The 25372-nt window shown below is 40.4% G+C and overlaps 2 protein-coding genes across 3 annotated transcripts in view; both read left to right on the top strand.

Moving 5' to 3' along the window:
* The window catches only part of LOC112264761 (ectonucleotide pyrophosphatase/phosphodiesterase family member 2), a 34400-nt gene extending 31732 nt beyond the window's left edge, over positions 1–2668 (top strand). The window contains exon 25 of the mRNA XM_024441567.2: positions 1437–2668. Coding sequence (XP_024297335.1) covers positions 1437–1607 — 171 coding nt within the window. The 3' untranslated portion in view covers positions 1608–2668. The remainder of the gene's footprint in view (positions 1–1436) is intronic.
* A 723-nt stretch (positions 2669–3391) lies between these two features.
* Positions 3392–25372, top strand: part of LOC112264759 (venom phosphodiesterase 2) — a 31751-nt gene continuing 9770 nt past the window's right edge. The window contains exons 1-19 of one of the 2 annotated variants that reach the window (XM_024441565.2): positions 3393–4538; positions 9766–9853; positions 10108–10242; positions 12177–12302; positions 12467–12527; positions 12691–12788; positions 12911–12990; positions 14838–14957; positions 15260–15369; positions 15488–15553; positions 15673–15745; positions 19033–19141; positions 19373–19501; positions 19588–19619; positions 19840–19967; positions 20082–20151; positions 21954–22041; positions 23309–23481; positions 24290–24335. In XM_024441565.2, coding sequence (XP_024297333.1) covers positions 4497–4538; positions 9766–9853; positions 10108–10242; positions 12177–12302; positions 12467–12527; positions 12691–12788; positions 12911–12990; positions 14838–14957; positions 15260–15369; positions 15488–15553; positions 15673–15745; positions 19033–19141; positions 19373–19501; positions 19588–19619; positions 19840–19967; positions 20082–20151; positions 21954–22041; positions 23309–23481; positions 24290–24335 — 1774 coding nt within the window. In that variant the 5' untranslated portion in view covers positions 3393–4496. Of the gene's footprint in view, positions 4539–9765; positions 9854–10107; positions 10243–12176; positions 12303–12466; positions 12528–12690; positions 12789–12910; positions 12991–14837; positions 14958–15259; positions 15370–15487; positions 15554–15672; positions 15746–19032; positions 19142–19372; positions 19502–19587; positions 19620–19839; positions 19968–20081; positions 20152–21953; positions 22042–23308; positions 23482–24289; positions 24336–25372 lie in introns of both variants that reach the window. The other variant, XM_024441566.2, reaches the window with a different exon arrangement.

Here is a 25372-nt window from a genome sequence, read left to right as displayed (position 1 = left end):
ATACCCCATAATGACAATGCAAAAACAGGTTTTTAGAAATGTAATAAACAGAAATGCCTTATTTACATAATTATTCAGACCCTTTGCTATGAGACTCGAAATTGAGCTCAGGTGCATTCTGTTTCCATTGATCATCCTTGAGATGTTTCTTTGATCCTTGAGATGTTTCTACAACTTGGTTGGAGTCCACCTGTGGTAAATTAAATTGGAAAGGCACACCCCTGTCTATATAAGGTCCCACAGTTGACAGTGCATGTCAGAGCAAAAAAACGAGCCATGAGAACAGCTCAAAAAAGAAAAGAGAAAAGACAGTCCATTACTTTAAGACATGAAGGTCAGTCAATCTGGAAAATGTCAAGAACTTTGGAAGTTTCTTCAAGTGCAGTTGCAAAAACCATCAAGCGCTATGATGAAACTGTCTTTCATGAGGACCACCACAGGAAAGGAAGACCCCGAGTTACCTCCGCTGCAGAGGAGAAGTTCATTAGAGTTACCAACCTCAGAAATTGCAGCCCAAATAAATGCTTCACAGAGTTCAAGTAACAGACACATCTGAACATCAACTGTTCAGAGGAGACTATGTGAATCAGGCCTTCATGGTCAAATTGCTGCAAAGAAACCACTACTAAAGGACACCAATAAGAAGACGATACTTTCTTGGGCCATGAAACATGAGCAATGGACATTAGACCGGTGGAAATCTGTCCAAATTTGAGATTTTTGGTTCCAACCGCCATGTCTTTGTGAGACGCAGTGTGGGTGAAAGGATGATCTCCGCATGTGTCGTTCCCACCATGAAGCATGGAGGAGGAGGTATGATGTTGTGGGAGAGCTTTGCTGGTGACACTGTCAGTGATTTATTTAGAATTCAAGGCACACTTAACCAGCATGGATACCACAACATTCTGCAGTGATACACCATTCCATCTGGTTTGCGCTTAGTGGGACTATCATTTGTTTTTCAACAGGACAAGGACCCAACACACCTTAAGGCTGTGTAAGGGCTATTTGACCAAGAAGGAGAGTGATGGAGTGCTGCATCAGAGGACCAGGCTTCCACAATCATTCGACCTCAACCCAATTGAGAATGTTTGGGATGAGTTGGACCGCAGATTGAAGGAAAAGCAGCTAACAAGTGCCTTGCATATGTGGGAACTCATTCAAGACTGTTGGAAAATCATTCCAGATGAAGCTGGTTGAGAGAATGCCAAGAGTGTGCAAATCTGTCAAGGTAAAGGGTGGCTACTTTGAAGAATCTGAAATGTAAAATATATTTTGATTTGTTGAACACTTTTTTTGGTTACTACACGATTCCATGTATCTTATTTCATAGTTTTGATGTCTTCACTATTATTCTACAATGTAGAAAATAGTAAAAATAAATAGAATCCCTTGAGTACATAAACATTTCATCTTGACTTGTGATGGTCCTGCAGAGCTCAGACGACGAGTCGCAGTGGGTGGAGGAGCTGCTGATGTTGCACACAGCGCGCGTCAGAGATGTGGAGATCCTCACAGGGCTGGACATGTACCGCTCCACCACCCTGAACTACACCCAGACCCTCTCCCTCAAGACCTTCCTGCACACCTTTGAGAGTGACACCTAAAACAGACACACACAGACTCACTCTTACTGTATCTCTGTATTGTTTTCACTCTCTTCTCAATCTTGTTACTGTGTTTCACTTCCCCTCTCTGTCTCTCCCCTCTCTGTCCTACTGGGCACAGACGCCAATTCAACGTCTACTCCACATTGGTGCAACGTCATTTCATTGAAATGATGTGGAAACAACGTTGATTCAACCAGCGTGTGCCCAGTGGGGTCTCTCTCTCTCCCCAGTACATCTCTGATCTTTAGGTGTATATTTGTATACAATTTGTCATATTTATTAGGTAGAAGATAATAATGCTACCACTTAGTCACACTAATTCAGAGAGCTCTTGTGTAGAAGTGGAATTAGACTTTTGCTGTGTGTGGTTCGAGAGAAAGTGTTGTGTCGTGAACGGAGTGTTTGTTTGGGGAAGTGGAGTAATGGGTTGGATTAGGTAATGGGCCCTTTGGTTGCAGGAAGATGATTTCATATCTCTTAATGCCGCACAGTGATGATGTACTATAGCCTGAAGTATCTGTGTAATTCGTGTGAAGACTTTACTGCCACCTCCTACACCTACATAAGGTTTACATAAGGATGACAGAGCAAATGTTATACAGTCGAGGCAACAACGGCAACTTTATTGGTGACACAAAGCGTTGTTCAGGTTAGCTAACAGGCTAGTGCATTGGTGTTATAAGTGCTAAGTCAGTTGTTATAAGATATTCTAGCTGTGTTATAACATAACTTTAACAACTGGTATATGATGTTTATGACAGTGTTACGTTGGCCTTATGACAGTGGAGTCAAGTGCAATGATTGGCTGTTTGGCATTGAGCGTACTGTACTATATCTATTATTGATGACGGCCCTGCTGGCAGCACACTTAACTCAGTCAAAGTCATAGAGATTCATCACAATTAACAATCATTTTCATGTCACTTAGTACAAGCTCCATTGACGGCCTCAAATGGTTGATATGTATGTTGATGGTATCTGGATATGTTTTTTCCTTCTAAATTGTGTATTATTAGCATGTGGCAAGGTTCTGATCAGAATAAATTCTTATACTATTGCATATGACCATTTGAGTCATTTTTGCCACCGTAACCATTCAATCAGTATGAATTTATGTATAGAGAAATTTGAGAGCACCATCTTGTCAATCATTTAACCTTGGCTGTAGTAGTTGGAGTAAGACCAAAACGCTAAGTTTAAAAGGTGTGTTTTCTTATGCTATACTTTTACTGTTTTTTGCTGTTTATCCATGAGGAATAATTGTGGAAGCTACGCACTAAAATCTGGGTGGTTGTTATTTCAGATTTAGATGACAGTGGCTCTGCAAAGTGCTTTTCCAGATCATTTACAAAGCTTAATTCCCTCCTTCAGTGGAATCATTGCTGGATTTGGCTACCGTTTAGATTATGCTTTGAAGGGAAAAAATGTTTGATTCAGTCTTTACACTGATCTTACATACAGAGACTCAAAAGTGTTCTTAAAGTTCCAAAGTCAGTGGTTATGAACGATTTATTGACTTTTACATTTTTTATTTTTTATTTTTGTAATTTAGCAGGCATTCTTATTCAGAGCGACGTAGTTAGCACATTGATCTTAAAATAGCTAGGTGGGACAAGCACATATCACAGGCATAGTTTTACACTTTTCCTCAATAGAGTAGTTATCAGCAAAGTCAGAGCTAGGAAAGGGGGGTCAAGTGCAAGTGTTGGTTCAGGATTTTGTTTGGGGGGGGCTAGGTAAGGAAGGGGATTATTTAAGATACTCTTTAAAGAGGAAAGGGATTCAGATGTTTTCAGAAGATGGGAAGGGAATCTGCTGTCCTAACTTCAGGGGAAGCTGGTTCTACCATTGGGGTGCCAGGACAGAGAAGAGCTTGGACTGTGCTGAGCGGGAGCTGCCCTCCCGTATGGGTGGGACGGCCAAGAGACCTGATGTGGCAGAACGGAATGCTCGGGTTGGGGTGTTGGGTTTGAGCACAGCCTGAAGGTAGGGAGGGGCAGTTCTTCCAGAGCGACATACAGTTAGTGCCCTGTAGGGGCACTAATAAAATAACACTGTCATTTTTGCATCCATAGCTCTGTATAAGAATTTGAGAGTGGTTACAGTACATTTCTCCAGTCCCACCCCTAGCTTTTTACTGAAACAGGGGCGGGGGAAACGCTTTATTATTGTTTCGATTGCTAATTTAAATGATCTATATTTCTTTATTTCAACAATTGCACCATCAACAATTGTTCACCAATTCCTAATACTACCAGGGCAATACTTGCCCTATTAATTAATAAAGTCTCCTACTCTCAGAAAATATTGATTTTAAGATTAAGATCACTTTATTGGTCAATTGCACACTGGGTCCAACCGAAATATGACTTTCACTTTCAACCCAACCACTCTGAAAGACATATATATACACAGGCTTTTGGAGAGGTGCGGGGAGCTATTGTGGGGGGTTAAGTGTTTTGCTCAAGGGCACAACAGCAGGCAATGGCATCTAGGATTTGATACCAGCAACCCTCTGCCTGCCAGCTCACTTCCCAACAGATTTTCTTGTTGGACCCCGGATTTGAACTCGAACCGCTCCGGTTGCTGGCTCGCCTCTCTAACCTTTTAGCCCTCTGCAATCAGATCTGAACATTGTAAAAATCAGAGTTGCAAAACGTCGTGCCTGTAAATCATTAGCGTTTCCTGTAAAGCTTAATATCAGGTGAGTTCTGGACAGGTTCCCAAAGCTTTCAATTGGTCTCTTGCCTTTTACAGTTGCAGAAACACAAAGTTCCCTCTTCTGACAATAAATGACTTTCCCACACTCATGGAGTTCCAGAGTTCACTGTTGTGGTGAAGTAGCACCTCGTGTTGGCTGTGTTTAGAGCTGGACAGCTCTCAAGTATGGGGATAAGCAAGGAGTTGCAGGGAAAGAAGACTCTTGTCGTAAGTGCATCCAACATCCAGCTTCTTTTGAATGCTTCACTAATGGAAGTGGTGTACAATGAGATAATGGGTAACACTAAACTGAAAACCTTACAAAGGCTCATGAATGCTTAATGTATGTTATAAAACATACCGGCAGGCTTTAAGTAGTTTTAAGTGTTATCGAGATAGGATATGCATAAGATTGATTGGATTTATGGGAAAGGGTGTAATTGTACTTTATAATGCATACAAATAAACTACTCTTATAATAATACTTACACTACTCATGAAATGCACTACAAAAAAATGCTCATGACAATCAAAAGGATACCCGTAAGGCATATGAAGGGTCATGTTTGGGAAAGTGTTTCAGTGGGACTGGTAGCTTTACCATCACAGATGTGTGCTTATTGTGTATTGCCCACTCCACATGCCCAGTGTATTTGTGTCCTTTGCTAATTTTTTACCATATGTTCTCCACAGTGACTCAGCAACCCTACATTTTTTTCCTGGAACACTTTACCATAAGGTTCCATTTGGGGTAATAAATGGGATAGAACGGTTATTTAATCATTTGTAAATGAGTTATAACCCATTAATAAATGGTTATATCGTATCGCATTGGCCAAAATAGTGTAATAACTGGTCAGTGTTAGTCAAATAGTAAGCCAATATTTACCTCCTGTTATTAACCATTTATAAATGCACTTGGAAATGTTTATAAGATGAACCTTTATGTCATCTTGCAACCAAATGTTCAATGGTTGCACAGTTAAACTATAGTCATTTAACTTTTGGGTGTGATGCATTGTTGCTCTGTCCCAGGAACAGAGGATGGTTTTTATGATGTGTCTTGACCGACCTTTGAAAACCTGATGCCCTGGTAATTTACATCCAGGACATTATTCAATCATTACCCCTAAACAGATTACCAGATTATATCAACAAACATCACTTCTCTGTGGTAGTTTAAGTATGGTGAACGCTCTGGTGTGAAATGGTAACTGTAATAGCTTTGATTGGTGAAACATTGGAGGAGGTATCCTCTCACAAGGTTGATTGTTTTGGTCTTCACACCCACCATTCATTGACGGAACATATTTAACAAAGTGTTGAATCCTCTCTCATGTATGTAGTGATGAGTACCCAATACTGCCTATAAGTATGTCTAACCTCTGACTGAACTCTCAAATCATCTATAAATGATTTACCCACATGTATAACTGCTAAAAGTATACCTTATTTTAAAGGTGACAGACCTATAAACATTTATAACTGAGTTATCGACATAACTGCTACAAGTATCATGTTTCTTAAACAACAGGCCTGTAAACATGTTTTTACTAAGTTATCAAAAAATACTTTTAAAGTTGCAATATCGCTCCACCATTTCCTGGTTGCTAAAATTCTAATAGACTAATTTCAGTTTATGTAACAAAACGAGCAGTCGTTGTGTAGAGAATCATTGTACCATCTAAACCGCTGTGAAATACATTTTCCATAACCAATGATATTGTCACGTTCGTCGTATTGATGAGACCAAGGCGCAGCGTGATATGAATACATCTTTCTTTATTAAAAGAAGTACCACTAAACAAATGTGACGCTACATAAACCGAGTGCTGACAGGCAACGACACATAGACAATAACCCACAAAACCAAAATGGAAATGGCAACCTAAATAGGATCCCCAATCAGAGACAACGATAAACAGCTGCCTCTGATTGGGAACCAATTCAGGCCACCATAGACCTACATTACCTAGACATACAAAACCCCAATAGAATTACAAAAACCCTAGACAGGGTAAAACACACATACCCACCCTCGTCACACCCTGACCTGACCAAAATTATACATTAACCATAGATAACTAAGGTCAGGGCGTGACAGATATTGTATTTTCAGCTGTTTGAACCTGGTGTACAAAACCGAAAGTAAAAGATGGAAAAATGAAACGTAAGAACAGGAAGCATTGAAATAGCACACATAAAAACAGATCTATCACTTCTTAGACTTGCTTTCAATGAGAATGACAGATCTATAAACTTTAAAGAAAGTGGAAACATACTGACCATTTATTAATGAGTTAGGACTACCAGTATTTATAACTTCAAAAAACAAAATACCTTAAAAGAAAGTGGAAAACCTCTGGCCATTTATTCATGTTGTTACAAACATTTCTAACAGTATATACAGTAATCTCCTCAAATATGCAATACATAGTAAGAAAAAAAAGAAGAATTTAATAGAAGGATACATTGGGAAAACAATTTTAATTGCAGTGACTCAAATCTGTAGCCTATCATTGGAATAGTGAGTAGCCTATCTAATTCAGATAAACAGTCTTTTTCTCCCCTTTTTAACATTACAAATCAGGAAGAGAAATTGACAGATTAATATAAAAATGACAAATGGGGTCGCGGGAGAATTTCCAAAATATATTTTTAATTATTAATATTATAAAATCATCTTTGTCTTCCTAAATCACTGTAATATGGTTAACCTTACAAATCTAAATGAGACGAGACGAGAAGCAAGTACAGGGAGTGAACATTTAATGGAAGACGGCCATCAAACAAAAGAAGAACAGCGTCTGGACGGGAGGAACAAAACGACATGATGAAAATAATGATGACACGGGGCACAAAACTGAGGAACAAACAGATAGAGGGGACAATCAACAACGTGAAGGAGTCCAGGTGAGTCCAATGATCGTTGATGTGCGTAAAGATGGTGACAGGTGTGCATAAGGAAGGGCAACCTGGCGCCCTCGAGTGCCAGAGAGGGGAAGTGGGAGCAGGCATGACAAAATGATAATTAATTAAATGTAACAGTAAAAATTCAACCAGAGAGTCCTTAGATCGTGGGAAAAGGCCGCACTTGACCCTTGCACTTGAGTCATACCCACAGTGACTGGCTAAACCCGCTACGCTATGAAACCACACACTATTGCAGAGACTTTGATATTACCGGCTGCAATTGATATGGTGAAAACAATGTGTGGGGAGGCAAAGGCACAGAAACTCCCATCAATACCTTTGCCAGATAACCCTGTGAAACTAAGAATGTATGCTATAGCTAGCAATTAGGAGGAAACTGACTGAACAACTCATACTCCCCAGCTTATGCTCTCCAAATGTTAGCTGTGAGGGCCGAAATGCCCATGCAATCAATGACTTTTGTTTGCTACATGTCAGGGATGCTACTCACGAGGACATATTGTTCTGTCTCACAATTCCCGAGCATGAAACGGCACAGGGGATGTTCAGTGTGCTGCGTGGCTATACTGAAGAAAAACAGATTCCATGGGGTTTTAGGGCCATCCTCTGAGGTCCTGGATGGCAGGAATCTTGGCCCCATTGATGTACTGGGCCGTACGCACTACCCCCTGTAGTGCCTTGCAGTCGGAGGCCGAGCAGTTGCCATACCAGGCAGTCATGCAACCAGTTAGGAAGGTCTCGATGGTGCAGCTGTAGAACTTTTTAAGGATCTGAGGACCCATGCCAAATCTTTTCAGTCTCCTGAGGGGGTATAGGTGTTGTCGTGCCCTCTTCACGATTGTCTTGATATGTTTGGACCATGATAGTTTGTTGGTGATGTGGACACCAAGGAACTTGAAGCTCTCTACCTGCTTGACTACAGCCCTGATGATGAGAATGGGGGTGTGCTCATCCCTCATTTTCTTGAAGTCCACAATCATATCCTTTGTCTTGATCACGTTGAGGGAGAGGTTGTTGTCCTGGCACCACACTGCCAGGTCTCTGAGCTCCTCCCTATAGGCTGTCTCATCGTTTTCGGTGATCAGGCCTACCTCCGTTGTGTCGTCAGCCAATTTAATGATGGTGTTGGAGTCGTGCTTGGATATCATCATCATGATTCCCACCATTTAGCCGTAGCTAGTTATGTTATCCACTGCTAGCTAAAACTAATAATAGCCTGTGTTTAACATGTGTTGTTGTATGTGTCGAACTGCTTTGCTTTATCTTGGCCAGGTCGCAGTTGCAAATGAGAACTTGTTCTCAACTAGCCTACCTGGTTAAATAAAGGTAAAATAAAAAGAAAACTTGCTAACACCAATAGCTAGCTATCACAGATGAAAGGGGTTAACTAGTTATCACGATTTTTGATAATACACTAGCTAGTTAGCTAGTAAGTTCGTCTTAAAATTGGAGTCACTCATGTTAGTGTGCTGAAAAAGAATGCTAGCTAGTTAACTTACCAGCTAACAGCTAGTTAGATAACTACTATAGCTAGCTAGCATGCTAAACCACAAAAGCTAGCTACATTTAGCTAACTGAGCAGTGTGCTAAATCATCCAGCAGAATTTCTGCATTCAAAAGTGAAACAAATTGCATAGAGAATTTACCCTCTCTCCATATCAACATTTTGATCCTGTGAACAATGATTATTTCATGCAATCTCTTCTGTCTGGACTTTGCACACTTCTCATAGCCACGTCCATCATGATTCTTCATCACGCACTGTCACATAATGTCAGTGTCAACACAACATTCTGGACACGTTCCAGGTCATCTTTATTTCAAGCACGTTTCACAGATGGGCAGATCTCACAAAGTAGGGGACATTTTTCAGAAACCAGCGAACCACACCAGTAATATGGCTTGAGATCTTCAGATGAGGTCTCTTCAGATGAGGCCTTAAATATGTGTACCAATGCATCATCAGTGTTTCAAACGGAAAGAAAGGAAAGACACATCATGGGAGTTGACCGTTGGTCTGAAACCCAACCTCTTCTGTTCATGGGACAGAGCAACAATGCATCACACCCAAAAGTGAGAAAATGACTATAGTTTAACTGTGAAACCATTGAAAATAAGGTTGCATGATGACACATCAATATTATACGCATTTGGAAGTGCATTTATAAATGGTTAATAGCTGGAGGTAAATAGTGGCTCACTATTTGGCAAGCACTATTTTGACTAATTATAACCCATTTATTAATGGTTAAAAATGCATTTAAATTATTTATTAATTATTAAATAAGTGTTAGTATCGTAATTACAAACCCTTTATAAACCCTTTACAAATGGAACCTTATTGTAAAGTGTTACCGTCTTGGTATACCACATTAAATGGGATGCCCTTTTTTCAAAAACATTTTGTATTAAAAAATAGTACAACTAGTGTCTTTGTGGTTGATACTTGTACTGATACTGTGTGTGTGTGTGTGTGTGCGCTTACATGCATGTATGTATTTGTGTGTGTCTATATGTGTAGATAGGTGCTTTGGCGATCTCCATGGTCACCATAATCCTAGGGCTCGGACTGGGGCTTGGTTTACAACTAGAGGACTGCCGAAACAAAGGTACACTATTTCTTATTGGAGCAGATTTTGTAAAAAAATCACGTACACAACCACAATATGTAAAACTACAATTATATGTGATATTTGATATCACCTCTTCAACAATAAATGAAGACTACCTTGGTGTGCCAAATCAAATTGGCTCGTGGGCCGGATTTGGCCCGCGAGCCATCAGTTGGTGCCCCCTGTTCTACTGTATAAGCTGCACCTGTGAAATCCACTGGAAGTGCTCAGTGTACCTTCATGTGTTCCAGTGGTTCCCACTACCTCCTGCAAGAACAGATGCTACGAGCCCTTCGACGATGAGACACCAGGCTGTCGCTGTGATACTCAGTGTGTCATCAACAATAACTGTTGCTATGACTTTCAGGAAATCTGTTTCCAACCAAGTGAGCCATGTCTACTGTAAATTGGGGTGTGCCACCTAGCGCGGGGGGGCAGTAATAATAGAATGCACAATTTAGAAATTACATAGTGCATTCTCAGTTCCACTTGCCATGTTAGTCATTGCATACCTTAGAGAGCTATTTATAACTTGTCAGAAATGTGGGGTGCGGGATGTTACCCAATGCTGGAACAGGGACCCTGAGTGAAAAAGTTTGGGAACCCCTGCCCTATATCACCCACTGAATGTCCTCACAAATTGAACTCATACATTGGCATACTGATATGAATACCTTTGAAAAGTATGGTGTTATCAGTGGAGGCTCCTCAGAGGAGGAAGGGGAGGACAATCTCCTCAGTGAATTTCATAAAAATAAAATATATTTAGTTTAGATAAAACTAAAACTAAATATATTCACGTCACCAAATAATTGTTTTGCAATGAAAAATACAGTTTTGCAAATGAAAGTCTGCAGTAGCCTCAACAGCACTCTGTAGCACCATGGTTTAGCCGGAGGACAGCTAGCTTCCGTTCTCCTCTGGATATATTGACTTCAATACAAATCCTAGGAGGCTTATGGTTCTCACCCCCTTCCATAGACTTACACAGTAATTATGACCACTTCCGGAGGACATCCTCCAACCTATCAGAGCTCTGGTAGCATGAACTGACATGTTGTCCACCCGGTCAAAGGATTAGAGAATGAATCTAGTACTGAAAGCATAAGCTACAGCTAGCTAGCACTGCAGTGCATAAAATGTGGTGAGTAGTTGACTCAAAGAGAGACAAAGACAGTAGTTGAATAGTTTTGAACAAATTCATTTCTTCAAAAATGAAGGAGAAATATGAAAGAGATAGAGATTTCATATTTTTTTTAAATATTTTCACTTACTTAGCTAGCAAAATCAGTTTAGCCTATTCAAACACCCGGCTCAAATAGAGGGATTCTATGTTATCTAGCTGGCTATGACTATCCAACACAACACAGGAACTCTTCCAAGTCAAGATAAGCTTTTGGTTTTACAAATATATTGCCACCGGGGCCCGCCGGTGTAACTGTTAAACTGCTTACTGACTATACACTGCATAGTTTACTAACGTGTTAGTTATATTAGCTATGTTGACTATAATGTTGACTATGACTATGATGTTCCTTTAGCTAATATGGTGACAATGATGTAGGCTGTGTGTAGTGGTTAAGATATGGTTTGGCTTGGAAAGGTTTTTTCACCTGGTCACAGGTGATGTGTTGTGCATTGAAGTCCACAAACGAAGGGAAAAGGTGAGAGGAGGAGAGTGAATAGATGCGAGAATGAGTACAATGTGGCTGCTATGAAAGTGAACTGTGTTTACGCGGGCTGTATTCATTCCACCAATTCTGTTGAAAAACGTTTCTTAAACGGAAGCAAACAGAACGAAACAGGGATGAACATCCCTGAACTCTCGTTTGCAACTGTTGGACTAATGATTACACCCTCTTTACCAGCTAGATGCAGGCAAGAGTGTGCAAGGCCTCACATGGTTTCTCTTGACCTGCGTGAACCTATGTTGTAAGCTTTCATTCATAGGCTAGGTTTTAGCAACCTCATGATATAGGGAAAATTAAAATATTATGTAGTAGCTTAAACCTATCAATGTTACATTGAACTGGGTGAATGGAATATGAATGACAGTCATCCAATATGCTGTAATAGAAATAAGGTCATGCTCATGAAAAAAAAAACGTCCTCCCTCATCATAAACGGCACCGACCGCCACTGGGTGTTGTCATGTTATATAATTTTTTATGATAGCATATTATGACCAATAGGGTTCAAGTCTACCACATTATTCAACTAAGAAAACACTGAACTTTGATGACAGAATTGTTTCCTTGTTCACATGTTAGCTTATTATGGTTTAGCTAGCTTCACCACTTCTAATGGTTTAATCCAACAGCTCAACAATGGGAGTGCACCAAACTGCGCTGTGGAGAAACGAGGTTGGTGGAGGGCAGGTGCCACTGCTCTGACGACTGCCTGGGTGCTGGTGACTGTTGCACCAACTTCAAACATGTCTGTCAAGGTGAGAAGAACATTATGAAATGTACACGTCAATGTACACATTACCATGTATCCATGTATCCTCAATAGCTCAAATGTTTGCATTGAGACAAGTTTGGAGGAACACTTGAAATGATTTTTTCTTCTTCAATTTTCTCACTTGTACTTGTTTTCCCATAAATGAAGGAGAGACAGAATGGGTGGCAGATGACTGTGTGGATTTGGCGAGCCCTAAATGTCCAGCGAAGTATGTTTTAGCGTATAAAGGAATGCACAAAATTGAAAAAAACAAGAATGCCAAGATGATTAGAAAAGGCTTCAATATCTACCTGAATTACTAAACTAAATGTAAAATGTAAAATTCTACATATTTTCTAATTGTTTCTAAAAATCTATATTTTTATACGTAGCTTTAAACTGCAGCCGCTGCTCCTCATCTCACTGGACGGCTTGAGAGCAGAGTATCAACAAACATGGAGTTCCCTCATTCCCGTCCTAGACAAACTGAGTGAGTCCCATCATCCCTTTGTCAGATGGGATCAGCTTGTGCCATCATCCCTGTTCAACTGCCTTAACCATACCAATGGGCTTGCACATAAGGGCTAATCTTTTTCCTTATCCCTCTAACAGGAACCTGTGGCACCTCTGCGCCTTACATGCAGCCTGTGTTCCCCAGCATTACCTTCCCGAATCACTACACCATTGCGACGGTTAGCCTCATACTGTATATATCCTCACACACAAACCCATTGTTATGCACTATGACAGGTATGACTTTTTAAAAGACCCACAGAATTGTATATCAGCCAACAAGGGGATATCAAATATACAGTTGAAGTCGGGAAGTTTACATACACTTAGGTTGGAGTCATTAAAACGTGTTTATCAACCACTCCACACATTTCTTGTTAACAAATTATAGTTTTGGCAAGTCGGTTAGGACATCTACTTTGTGCATGCCACAAGTAATTTTTCCAACAATTGTTTACAGACCGATTATTTCACTTATAATTCACAGTATCACAATTCCAGTGGGTCAGAAGTTTACATACGCTAAGTTGACTGTGCCTTTAAACAGCTGGAAATTTCCAGAAAATTATGTCATGGCTTTAGAAGCTTCTGAAAGGCTAATTGACATCATTGAGTCAATTGGAGGTGTGCCTGTCGATGTATTTCAAGGCCTACCTTCAAACTCAGTGCCTCTTTGCTTGACATTATGGAAAAATCTAAAGAAATCAGCAAAGACCTCAGAAAAAAAATTGTAGAACTCCACAAGTTTGTTTCATCCTTTGGAGCAATTTCCAAATGCCTGAAGGTACCACGTTCATCTGTACAAACAATAGTACGCAAGTATAAACACCATGGGACCACGCAGCCGTCATACCGCTCAGGAAGGAGACGCGTTCTGTCTCCTAGAGATGAACGTACTTTGGTGCGAAAAGTGCAGATCAATCCTAGAACAACAGCAAAGGACCTTATGAAGATGCTGGAGCAAACAGGTACGAAAGTATTTATATCCACAATAAAAACAAGTCCTATATCGACAACCTGAAAAGTCACTCAGCAAGGAAGAAGCCACTGCTCCAAAACCGCCATAAAAAAATCCAGACTACGGTTTGCAACTGCACATGGGGACAAAGATTGGTCTTTTTGGAGAAATAGCCTCTGGTCTGATGAAACAAAAATAGAACTGTTTGGCCATAATGACCATCGTTATGTTTGGAGGAAAAAGGGGTATGCTTGCAAGTCGAAGAACGCCATCCCAACCATGAAGGATGGGGGTGGCAGCATCATGTTGTGGGGATGCTTTGCTACAGGAGGGACTGGTGCACTTCACAAAATAGATGGCATCATGAGAAAGGAAAATGATGTGGCTATATTGAAGCAACATCTCAAGACATCAGTCAGGAAGTTAAAGCTTGGTTGCAAATGGGTCTTCTAAATGGTTAATGATTAATTTCCAAAGTTATGGCAAAATGGCTTAAGGACAACAAAGTCAAGGTATTGGAGTGGCCATCACAAAGCCCTGACCTCAATGCTATCGAAAATTTGTGGGCAGAACTGAAAAAGCATGTGCGAGCAAGGAGGCCTACAAACCTGACTCAGTTACACCAGCTCTGTCAGGAGGAATGGGCCAAAATTTACCCAACTTATTGTGGGAAGCTTATGGAAGGCTACCTGAAACGTTTGACCCAAGTTAAATAATTTAAAGGCAATGCTACCAAATACTAATTGAGTGTATGTAAACTTTTGACCCAGTGGGAATGTGATGAAAGAAATTAAAGCTGAAATAAATCGTTCTCTCTACTATTATTCTGACATTTCACATTCTTTAAATAAAGTGATGATCCTAACTGACCTAAGACAGGGAATTTTTACTAGGATTAAATGTCGGGAATTGTGAAACTGATCTGTATGTATTTGGCTAAGGTGTATGTAAACTTCCGACTTCAACTGTGTAAGAAATAAAAATATGCAGCAGTTTGTGTCATTGCCAAAACTGTGTCATTTAATTTTGTATTCTTCTTCACAAAATGTCCACTGTGTCATCTTTTAGGGCATGTACTCCGAGTCCCACGGACTGGTTGACAACAAGATGTATGACCCTGTGTTCAACGCTTCCTTCAGTCTGTCAAACGACGAGAAGTCCAACCCCAGATGGTACTTTGGTCAGCCTGTGAGTACACCCCCCTGCTTTCTGCTCTGCCATTCACATTGAAACCTTTAGAGAGTTAGATAAGCAAGATAAGAATACTTTTATTTGGTTTCCCACAGTCAGATACCGGGCCTACTGCCATCTTTTGACCATAGCTTTGAAAGTCAGCCTGACGTCAGTATATATTTTTTTCATTGTGTGTTGTGCATTTCTGTGTGTTGCTGTAGTTCACAAAAGAACACAACTCTCTGCTCAAACGAATACTTCGATCAGTACTGAGGAGTGATTCGAAAATATTCTCGCTCATAACCTTGTCATTGTAGATTTGGCACACTGCCAGTTACCAAGGACTGAGAGCAGGAACGTATTTCTGGCCTGGCTCAGATGTCAAAATCAATGGCAGTTTCCCAGACATCAACTTAGACTACAACGGGTAATATAATCAGGAATAAATTATCTTCTTTCTCATATATGAATAGACCGATAGCTTTATTACCCTTGGATGATAAGAACTGTCGTTTTCTATTGTCATGCCTTTCATTTCATTTCAGAAAAATACCTTTTGAGGAGAGGGTCTTCACACTCCTGAAGTGGCTACAGTTGCCAGATAATGAGAGGTAAATCCCCCATTTAAGTTAGAGGCATCCCAGCTACTAGCAAGCCTTTATCAGAGACATTCAAGTCTAAAGTGCATTGTGTATAATGTCGTGGTGTATAACAATTGTTGTCCCTGCAGGCCAGATTTCTTCACATTGTACCTCGAAGAGCCGGACAAGTCGGGGCACAGCTTTGGTCCTGTCAGTGGAGGGGTAAGGTCAATAAGGAAAACAACCAGGATGCATCTCATTAGTCTGAAATTATTTCATATGCAATTAACTGAAATACCTTGAGAGGCGAAGGGCAAACAACAGGTTTGTTCTCAGATCATTGCATATCAAGGGAAGGAGAAGAGGTGAGGAAGCAACTGCAGACTATTGAAATACCTCTGGTGCAACAACCTTTACAACAACCTGCAAGTCAAAGCAGGTTCTGGATTGTTAAGCTTATACTGTATCTACCATTCGAGAGCTTGGGAAAATAAAGCTATATCTGCATTGGGAAAAAAAATGTAATTGACATAGGCTCGTTCTGTTCAATGTTCTCTACCTATTAAAGTACTCTAAATGCAACAATTCATGTTAAGTTCAAAATAATACAAGATAAAAATTGCTGACACCATTCAAACCAATGAGAGTTCGGAGCATTAAAGCCAATTATCTCAGAATAATCTTTTTTTCTGATAGAACTTTATAGTCCAAAGCTCTCGCATTAATAAGATGCACTTCAAACGCTCTGAAGTACTTTGATGAAATGGTCCATAAATCTTTATTAATAAAATAACCAAAATGACAAAATAACTAATATTAGAATTAACACTACTGCAGAGTTCCTGCACCTAAATATAAACAGTACCAGCACACAAAATGAGCACTGGCACCTATTTCAGTCAAGCATTTAGGCTGCCGCCTCAAAGGTGTTGTTCGATTCCTGTCAAGGACAAAACAGCAAAAGGTCATGATGTACTGCTTTGTTGTTACGTAATGTAATCCAAAAAGGCTCACTTCTTGTGTTTAGGTCAGGCATGTGTCGAAACTACCCTTTGTTTTTGTTCTCGTAACTGCTTTAAACATGCTTTTATAGCATCATAATCAACCCCTGACACAACTCTCATTTACACAAAATATAACCAACTGGCAAGTGTCTTCACTGACATTTTCAACCTGTCCCTGACTGAGTCTGTAATACCAACATGTTTCAAGCAGACCACCATAGTCCCTGTGCCCAAGAACACAAAGGTAACCTGCCAAAATGACTATAGACCCGTAGCACTCACATCTGTAGCCATGAAGTGCTTTGATAGGCTGGTCATGGCTCACATCAACACCATTATCACAGAAACCCTAGACCCACTCCAATTGGCATACTGCTACAACAGATCAACAGACAATGCAATGTAGATTGCATTCCACACTGCCCTTTCCCACCTGGACAAAAGGAACACCTATGTGAGAATGCTACTCATTGACTACAGCTCAGCATCCAACACCATAGTGGTGCACTCATATCTCATCACTAAGGACCCTGGGACTACACACCTCCCTCTGCAACTGGATCCTGGACTTCCTGATGGGCCGTCCCCAGGTGGTAAGGGTAGGTAACAACACATCCACCACGCTGATCCTCAACATGGGGGTCCCTCAGGGGTGCATGCTCAGTCCCCTCCTGTACTCCCTGTTCACTCATGACTGCATGGCCAGGCACAATTCCAACACCATCATTAATTTTGCCGACGACACAACAGTGGTAGGCCTGATCACCGACAACTATGAGACAGCCTATAGGGAGGAGGTCAGAGACCTAGCCGTGTGGTGCCAGGATAACAACCTCTCCCTCAACATGATCAAGACAAAGGAGATGATTGTGGACTACAGGAAAAGGAGAACTGAGCACGCCCCCTTTCTCATCGACAGGGCTGTAGTGGAGCAGGTAGAGAGCTTCAAGTTCCTTGGTGTTCACATCACCAACAAACTAGAATGGTCCAAACACACCAAGACAGTCGCGAAGAGGCATGACATAGCCTATTCCCCATCAGGAGACTGAAAAGATTTGGCATGGATCCTCAGATCCTCAAAAATTTCTACAGCTGCCCCATCGAGAGCATCCTGGTTGCATCACCAACTGGTATGGCAACTGCTCAGCCTCCGACCGCAAGGCACTACAGAGGGTAGTGCGTACGGCCCAGTACATCACTGGGGCCAAGCTTCCTGCCATCCAGGACCTCAATACCAGGTGGTGTCAGAGTAAGGCCCTAAAAACTGTCAAAGACTCCAGCCACCCAAGTCATAGACTGTTATCTCTGCTACCACACGGAAACCGGTACCAGAGCGCCAAGTCTAAGTCCAAAAGGCTTCTTAACAGCTTCTACCCCCAATCAGTAAGACTCCCGAACAGCTAATCAAATGGCTACCCAGACTATTTGCATTCCCCCCCTCTTTTACACTGCTGCTACTCTCTGTTTATTATCTATGCATAATCACTTTAACTCTATCTACATGTACATATTACCTCATTTACCTCGACTAACCTGTGCCCCCAAACATTGACTCTGTACCGGTTCCCCCTGTATATATCCTTGCTACTGTTATTCTACTGCTGCTCTTTAATTATTTGTCATTTTTATTTTTTTACTCATCTATTTTCTACTTAACACTTGTTTTTCTTAAAACTGCATTGTTGGTTTTGGGCTCCCGAGTGGCATAGCGGTCTAAGGCACTGCATCTCAGTTCAAGAGGGGACACTACAGCCCCTTGTTCGAATCTAGGCTGATTGGGAGTCCCATAGGGCGGCGCACAATTGGCCCAGCGTCGTCCGGGTTTGTAAATAAGAATTTGTTCTTAACTGATTTGCCTAGTTACATGAAGGTTAAATTAAATAAAAATCAATGGTTAAGGGCTTGCAAGTAAGCATTTCACTGTAAGGTACCTGTTCTGTTCAGTGCAGGTGACAAAAAACATTTGATTAGATTTGATAGACAGAGCAACCCACTGAATGATTTTGATCCATGACCGCTGTTTTCAAAACACATGGCTTAGATTCAATGCTGAACGCCAAATTAAAGTGCTCACCAAAAGGTGGAAGTTCAATGTCTTGCTCACATGTGAACAAATGGTGCCGTTGACAATTATGTTGGGTATAGTTTTTCTCCATTGAAAAGGCCCCTTCAAATCAGTTGTCTTATAAATGCAAATGCAAACCTATTGTTAAGTCATCATGATGCAAAGTTACGATCTAATGACATTTACGTATTGTAGTAACCCCAAGGGAAAATTACATAGCTTTTTTTATTTTTATATAGAACTCCACATTTTCATATAATCATGCATAAATCACAAGTAAACACATGTCAAAGTCTGTTTCCCTTTTGTAAATAGACTGGTACTTAACAATAATCAAGGTTTGATTATGTTGAGGGTGTCATTAGCCTTGGTCAATGAAGTCATTGAAGACCACAGTCACAGATATATAACAGTCTCACAAGTTTCTCACTGTATTTCAGTTGATCGAGGCTCTCACTGGAGTGGACAAGGTCATTGGTCAACTGATGAACGGACTCAAACAGCTGAACCTGCATCAGTGTCTCAACATCATCATCGTAGCTGACCACGGTAGGAGGCTAATAAATCAAAGGAATCAAATGTATTCGCCCTTTCCCTCCACAAATCTGACATCTGGACAGCAAATGGACCTCTTTCCCATAGACCTAGTATGTCTAAAAATGTCATGTATTTAGAATAATTTGGAATTAGTCTACAAACATGAAAAAAATAGTAAGCATTGTTGTATTTGTGTTGTGGCTTAATAGTTCAACAAAAAAATGTATTGGGCTACACCAATAGGTATGGAGGACACAAGTTGTGACAGGAAGGAAGTCCTCCAGGATCTACTCCAGGTGGAAAATGTTCGTGATCTATATGTCTACGAGGGACCTTTTGGGAGAATTAGATCCAATGACAAAAACCAACCCTGTGAGTGTAAGACCAAACATGTAGAAAATGTAACCTTTCTTTGTATCACAATAAAAATGACATATTCCTGTTGTTTCCTTTGACAGTGGACTCGGCCCGACTTGTAGCCAACATGACGGTGAGTAAGAAGCTACAATAAATCATTCACCCTGATTTGAAACTTGCCGTGACTGCCATATTGACTGGAAATGCTCCAATTGAGGAATAATCAAATGTTTAGGCAAAGCTTTGGTCATAGGTTGTTTGTATTCAGTCCCATAATGTTTTGTCCCTAATACCGTATCTGTTATAGAAACCTAGTGATTGATCAAAAATATGTTGTTTTCTTGGGATTCCAGTGCAAGAAGAACGGTCAGAAGGTCAAGCCCTACCTGAAAAACCATCTGCCCAAGCGGTTCCACTACGCAAACAGTAGACGCATTGAGGACGTCAGCGTGATAGTCAGCCCAGGATGGCTGTTCGAGAGGTACCGATTTAAGAAACTCCACCCTGCTTTATAAACATAACCCTGGCGTGGATTTTAGTAGGGCATGATGTAGCAAAATGTTGGCTTCTTACATATTTCTGTGTTATGATATAGATACCCAGGGTCTTTGACCTTCTGTGCAGGTGGAGCTCATGGGTATGACAATGATGATGCCAGTATGCATGTGAGTAGGAAGGAGATCCATTTACTCATATAAAATCAGTTAGTTAATGAGTACAAACTTAATTTGATTGGTTTAAAAAATATACTGAACAAAAATATAAACGCACCATGCAACAATTTCAACAATTTTACTGAGTTACAGTTAATATAAGGAAATCAGTCAATTGAAATACATTCATTAGACCCTAATCTATGGATATCACATTACTAGTCAGGGGCACAGCCATGGGTGGGCCTGGGAGGGGATAGGCCCACCCACTTGAGAGCCAGTCTCACCCACTGGGGAGCCAGGCGCAGACAATCAGAATGAGTTTTTTTCCCCCATAAAAGGGCTTTATCACAGACAGAAATACTCTTCAGTTTCATCAGCCGTCCCGATGGCTGGTCTCGAACAATCCCGTAGGGGAAGAAGCCAGATGTGGAGGTCCTGGGCTGGTGTGGTCGGCGGTTGTGAGGCTGGTTTGACGTACTGACAAATTCTCTAAAACAACGTTGGAGGCGGAAATTAACATTTAATCCTCTGGCAACAGCTCTGGTGGACATTCCTGCAGTCAGCATGCCAATTGCACGCTCCCTCAGAACTTGAGACATCTGTGGCATTGTGTTTTAGAGTGGCCTTTTATTGTCCCCAGCACAAGGTGCTCCTGTGTAATGATCATGCTGTTTAAACCAGCTTCTTGATATGCCACACCTATCAGGTGGATGGATTATTTTGGCAAAGGAGAAATGCTCACTAACTGGGATGGAAAAACAATTTGTGCAAAACAATTTAGAGAAATAAGCTTTTTGTGCTCATGGAACATTTCTGGGATCTTTTATTTCAGCTCATGAAACATGGGAACAACACTTTACATGTTGTGTTTATATTTTTGTTCTGTACAGTGCCTTGCGAAAGTATTCGGCCCCCTTGAACTTTGCGACCTTTTGCCACATTTCAGGCTTCAAACATAAAGATATAAAACTGTATTTTTTTGTGAAGAATCAACAAGTGGGACACAATCATGAAGTGGAACGACATTTATTGGATATTTCAATTTTTTTTAACAAATCAAAAACTGAAAAATTGGGCGTGCAAATTGTGATTATGATTGTGTCCCACTTGTTGTTGATTCTTCACAAAAAAATACAGTTTTATATCTTTATGTTTGAAGCCTGAAATGTGGCAAAAGGTCGCAAAGTTCAAGGGGGCCGAATACTTTCGCAAGGCACTGTATGTATGTATGTATGTTATGTATGTTATGTATGTTATGTATGTATACACACATCTTTGCACTGAGTGCACAAAACATTAGGAACACCTGCTCATTCCATGACATAGACTGACCAGGTGAAAGCTATGATCTCTTATTGACGTCCCTTGTTAAATCCACTTCAATCAGTGTAGCAGAAGGGGAAGAGACAGGTTAAAGAAGGATTTTTAAGCATCGAGACAATTGAGACATGTAAAAGTACGGGATATGGTAGTAGGTACCAGGCACACCGGTTTGTGTCAAGAACCACAATGCTGCACAGTATCCTCTGTGTATCAATAATGGTCCACCACCCAAAGGACATCCAGTCAATTTGACACAACTGTGGGAAGCACTGCAGTCAACACGGGCCAGCATCTCTATGGAACGCTTTCGACAACTTGTAGATACCATGCCACGAGGAGGCTGTTCTGAGGGCAAACGGGGTGCAACTCAATATTAGGAGGGTGCTCCTAATGTTTTTTACACGCAGTGTATATTGATATTGTTGTATTTAAGAGATGGAAAAATTACAACTTAACCCTATGATGAAGACCCTCTTTATTCTCCTCAGGCTATGTTCTTAAGCTATGGACCCAAGTTTCATTATAAAACCGAAATAGAACCATTCTCCAATATTGAGCTCTACAATCTCATGTGTGGTGAGTAGCAGTAAATATCGCAGTAAATTACAGGGTCAGTTGTCTGTGTTAACCAAGAAATTGTTTCTGTCAGTCCATCATTAAGTGGCAGAATTTGTTGTGAAAGGGCTGGGTTTTGATTAATAAGTAAGTTGAACGCGGGCGAGGGCTTGACCATTCACTGGCCAATCAACGTGTTCCATGGCCTAATATTGTACGAGGTAGTCTCAAGTTGTGTCGGTTATTGACGGTCTTTCGATGTCATCAACTCCAATTCGGCTGGAGGGGCACGGAATATTCTCGTCCTAATCGATTTATTAAATCGCTCTTTGTAAATGGGGATGGATACAAGTGAAATGCAGGTAGGTAGGCCTATGTATGCAGGTAGGCCTATGTTAATTGTGAATAATGCAAAGGCATGACAGCAAAAGCGTCACTAGAAGACCACTTAGAAACCTTTTATGGATAAAAGGTTCCAAAATAATAACAGGAGCTGGCTAAAATAATGTACAATACATAGATACAAAAGGGGATGTCGGCTTACTGTTTTACTGCTCCCTTGATCTTTTTAATGAAGCTTTGGTGATAAAGATTTATTTCAAAACGGTCTCATGAGCCAAACCGTTTATTGATAGTCTTGGCTGCTTAATGAATGCATTGAGCAGGACAAAAACAAAACAATCCTGAATGAGAATGTTTTGGGTTTTTAATCAAATTAAACAAAATTATTTTAAAAAACAACAACGTTTTTTAGGTTTCTAAATATAGATTCACCACACAAAAAAAAACCACATCTCTCTTGTTCCATGGATATATGGGCACTATACATCAAGTCTGAATAGGCTGTGCTTCCGCTGTCAAAATCCATGCCGTAATCAACCTTGTTACTTATAATAGCTTTTGTTGAGACTTAAATCTCCCTATTTGTGCTAAATGAAATTGTCACTGCTGTGCTAGTTTTTAAGGACTCACTTCACATATTACCAACCCTCCCACAGCACAAGTGAGCTGATGTAAGACAGGTAAATAGCTGCACCTGGCGCAAGGTGTGGAAATGCCAGAGCGCCAGTTTTTACGTGACGAAGTTTGACAATAGCGCTGCTTTAGCGCCAGCCAAAAAAATATAACTCCTGGTATTTGAACACTGCATTGTTGAGGGAGAGCTTGTAAGTAAGCATTTCGCTGGACTGTTTTACACCTGTTGTATCCTGTACAAACGACAAATATGATTTCATTTCATTTGATCTCAAACATGAATTGTAACATTGTCCATGTGAAACCCTTTCAGATGTGTTGGGGATCTCCCCATCCCAGAACAATGGAAGCCACGGCAGTATGAACCATCTCCTGAGGACTCCCTGGCACACTCCCATACACCCTGCAGAGCAAACAACCCCTGGGCAGTGCCCTCTGGTGATCCTTGAACCCACAGATACCCTGGACTGCACATGCACCTCCCTGGTAGTACCCCTTGCTTACATTGAGTACACCAAACATTACGAACACCTTCCAAATATTGAGTTGCACCCCCTTTTGCCCTCCGAACAGCCTCAATTCCTCAGGGCATGTTCATCTCAAATGTAATCTATATAATACCCAAGAGTAATTATTTATCATTAGAGGACCACAAACAATATCTAGTAATGCTGCATATGCCAAGAAAGGTTCAAATCTCACCTTTCTGGAATTGTTTTTTAAAATAAATTGCTGAGGTGTAGTAGTCACTTTTGAGGACGCAAGTACACAGTACAAATATGATACAAATATAAAATATGTTATATGTCCTATTCAATAATGAACTGTATGAATAAGGCTTGAAATGACGTATATGCTTTCAAAATATAGTATAAACAAATTATAAAACCAATAACTATAACATTTCACCTTCCTTATAACTGCAAAATACATATTTCTATGTTCAGTGTCAGAGAAAATGTGGACATCACACAGCTCTATAGCTTGACTTCTTGAACTCGCCTTTCATCCCATATTAACCTTGTCCATCTATGACAAACGGAAAGTGTTTTTTGTTTAAAATGATGGTCCTCCCATGCCTACACCTCTGCTTTGAAGTTACAGTATACACCTCTTAATACTATAGTGATAAGAAGCTGGTATTATACAGTACAGTATATTAAGCACACATGAATTACCCTAACCATAGAACGTCTCTGTCTCCAATGTTGTTGATATTCATGAAAGAATCAATGAATTAAAGGATCAATATTGTCAGAGTCTTATCTATAACACCATCCTTGTTTCTTTCCAGGGTGTAACTAATCCAAATAGTCGTCTGAATCTGACAGCTGCTGAAGGTAAATATTGTGCGAGAGACAGTATGGACAGATTATTGCCGGAATATTGTCATGATTAACAATCAATTATGATACCAGATGGTACATTGAGTTTAGCAATAATACTTCATTATAAACTGGTTGGTTTGAGCCCTGAATGCTGATTGTCTGAAAGCCGTGATATACCACGGGTCTGACCCCAAAATGAAACCAGTTTATAATAGCAATAAGGCACCTCGAGGGGGGGGATACCGTAAAACGTCATTTAAACGCAGTCTCAAATAGTCACCTGTCCCTTTTAATAGCCGGACAAGAGAACACATTTCAGCAAATAAATGCCTGTTTCAAATAAACGCCCTGTCTAAATTAAATGTTTACGAGGTTACTATGAATTACCATGAATTGTTTACAAGATTTAATGTTAAATCGATTATTTAAATAATTCAATAATGTTTTTTACTGCCAGTAAGAAACTGCTAGCCATTGGCTGCTAACAGCTGAACACTGCTAGCTAAAAGAATAACACATTAGTGAAGGAAATGAAGAAATTGATTTAAATTCTGGAAGTGCAAATGAGCACCACCGATTTCTGTATGCTCGCTATGCTAACCATCTTATACGAACGAAAGTTAGCATTTAGCAGTCACTTCTTAACCTGAAAAGGAACTTCTACATGGTATGCAGCCAAATATATCCTAATCAGATTTAAGTAACCACATTGTGGGCCTGTTACAATACAGAAATCGGGACAGATTTGAAGAATAGCCACATTGTTAGAACAGATTTGTTGAATGTGCACCAATCTGGTCAATGCGTCTGCATCCCATTGACTCCTTTACCAAATCTATGGCATTGTTGAACACCTGTTTCTGATTGCCTTGAAGGGCATTCTAGACCGTGCATTATTTAAGTGATAATTCCTGAGATGCCGGTGTTTGGAGGATATATTGGCATGGGTGTTAGAAAACCGTGCCAATATATCCTCCAAACACTGGATTCAAGGGCATTATCACTTTTATACAACGGGTTACCAACATATTCAAATGATGATTGTCATA

This window comes from Oncorhynchus tshawytscha, linkage group LG13 (assembly GCF_018296145.1).
Source record: "Oncorhynchus tshawytscha isolate Ot180627B linkage group LG13, Otsh_v2.0, whole genome shotgun sequence".
Classification (NCBI taxonomy): domain Eukaryota; kingdom Metazoa; phylum Chordata; class Actinopteri; order Salmoniformes; family Salmonidae; genus Oncorhynchus; species Oncorhynchus tshawytscha.
This window is presented reverse-complemented; position numbering and strand designations above follow the sequence as displayed.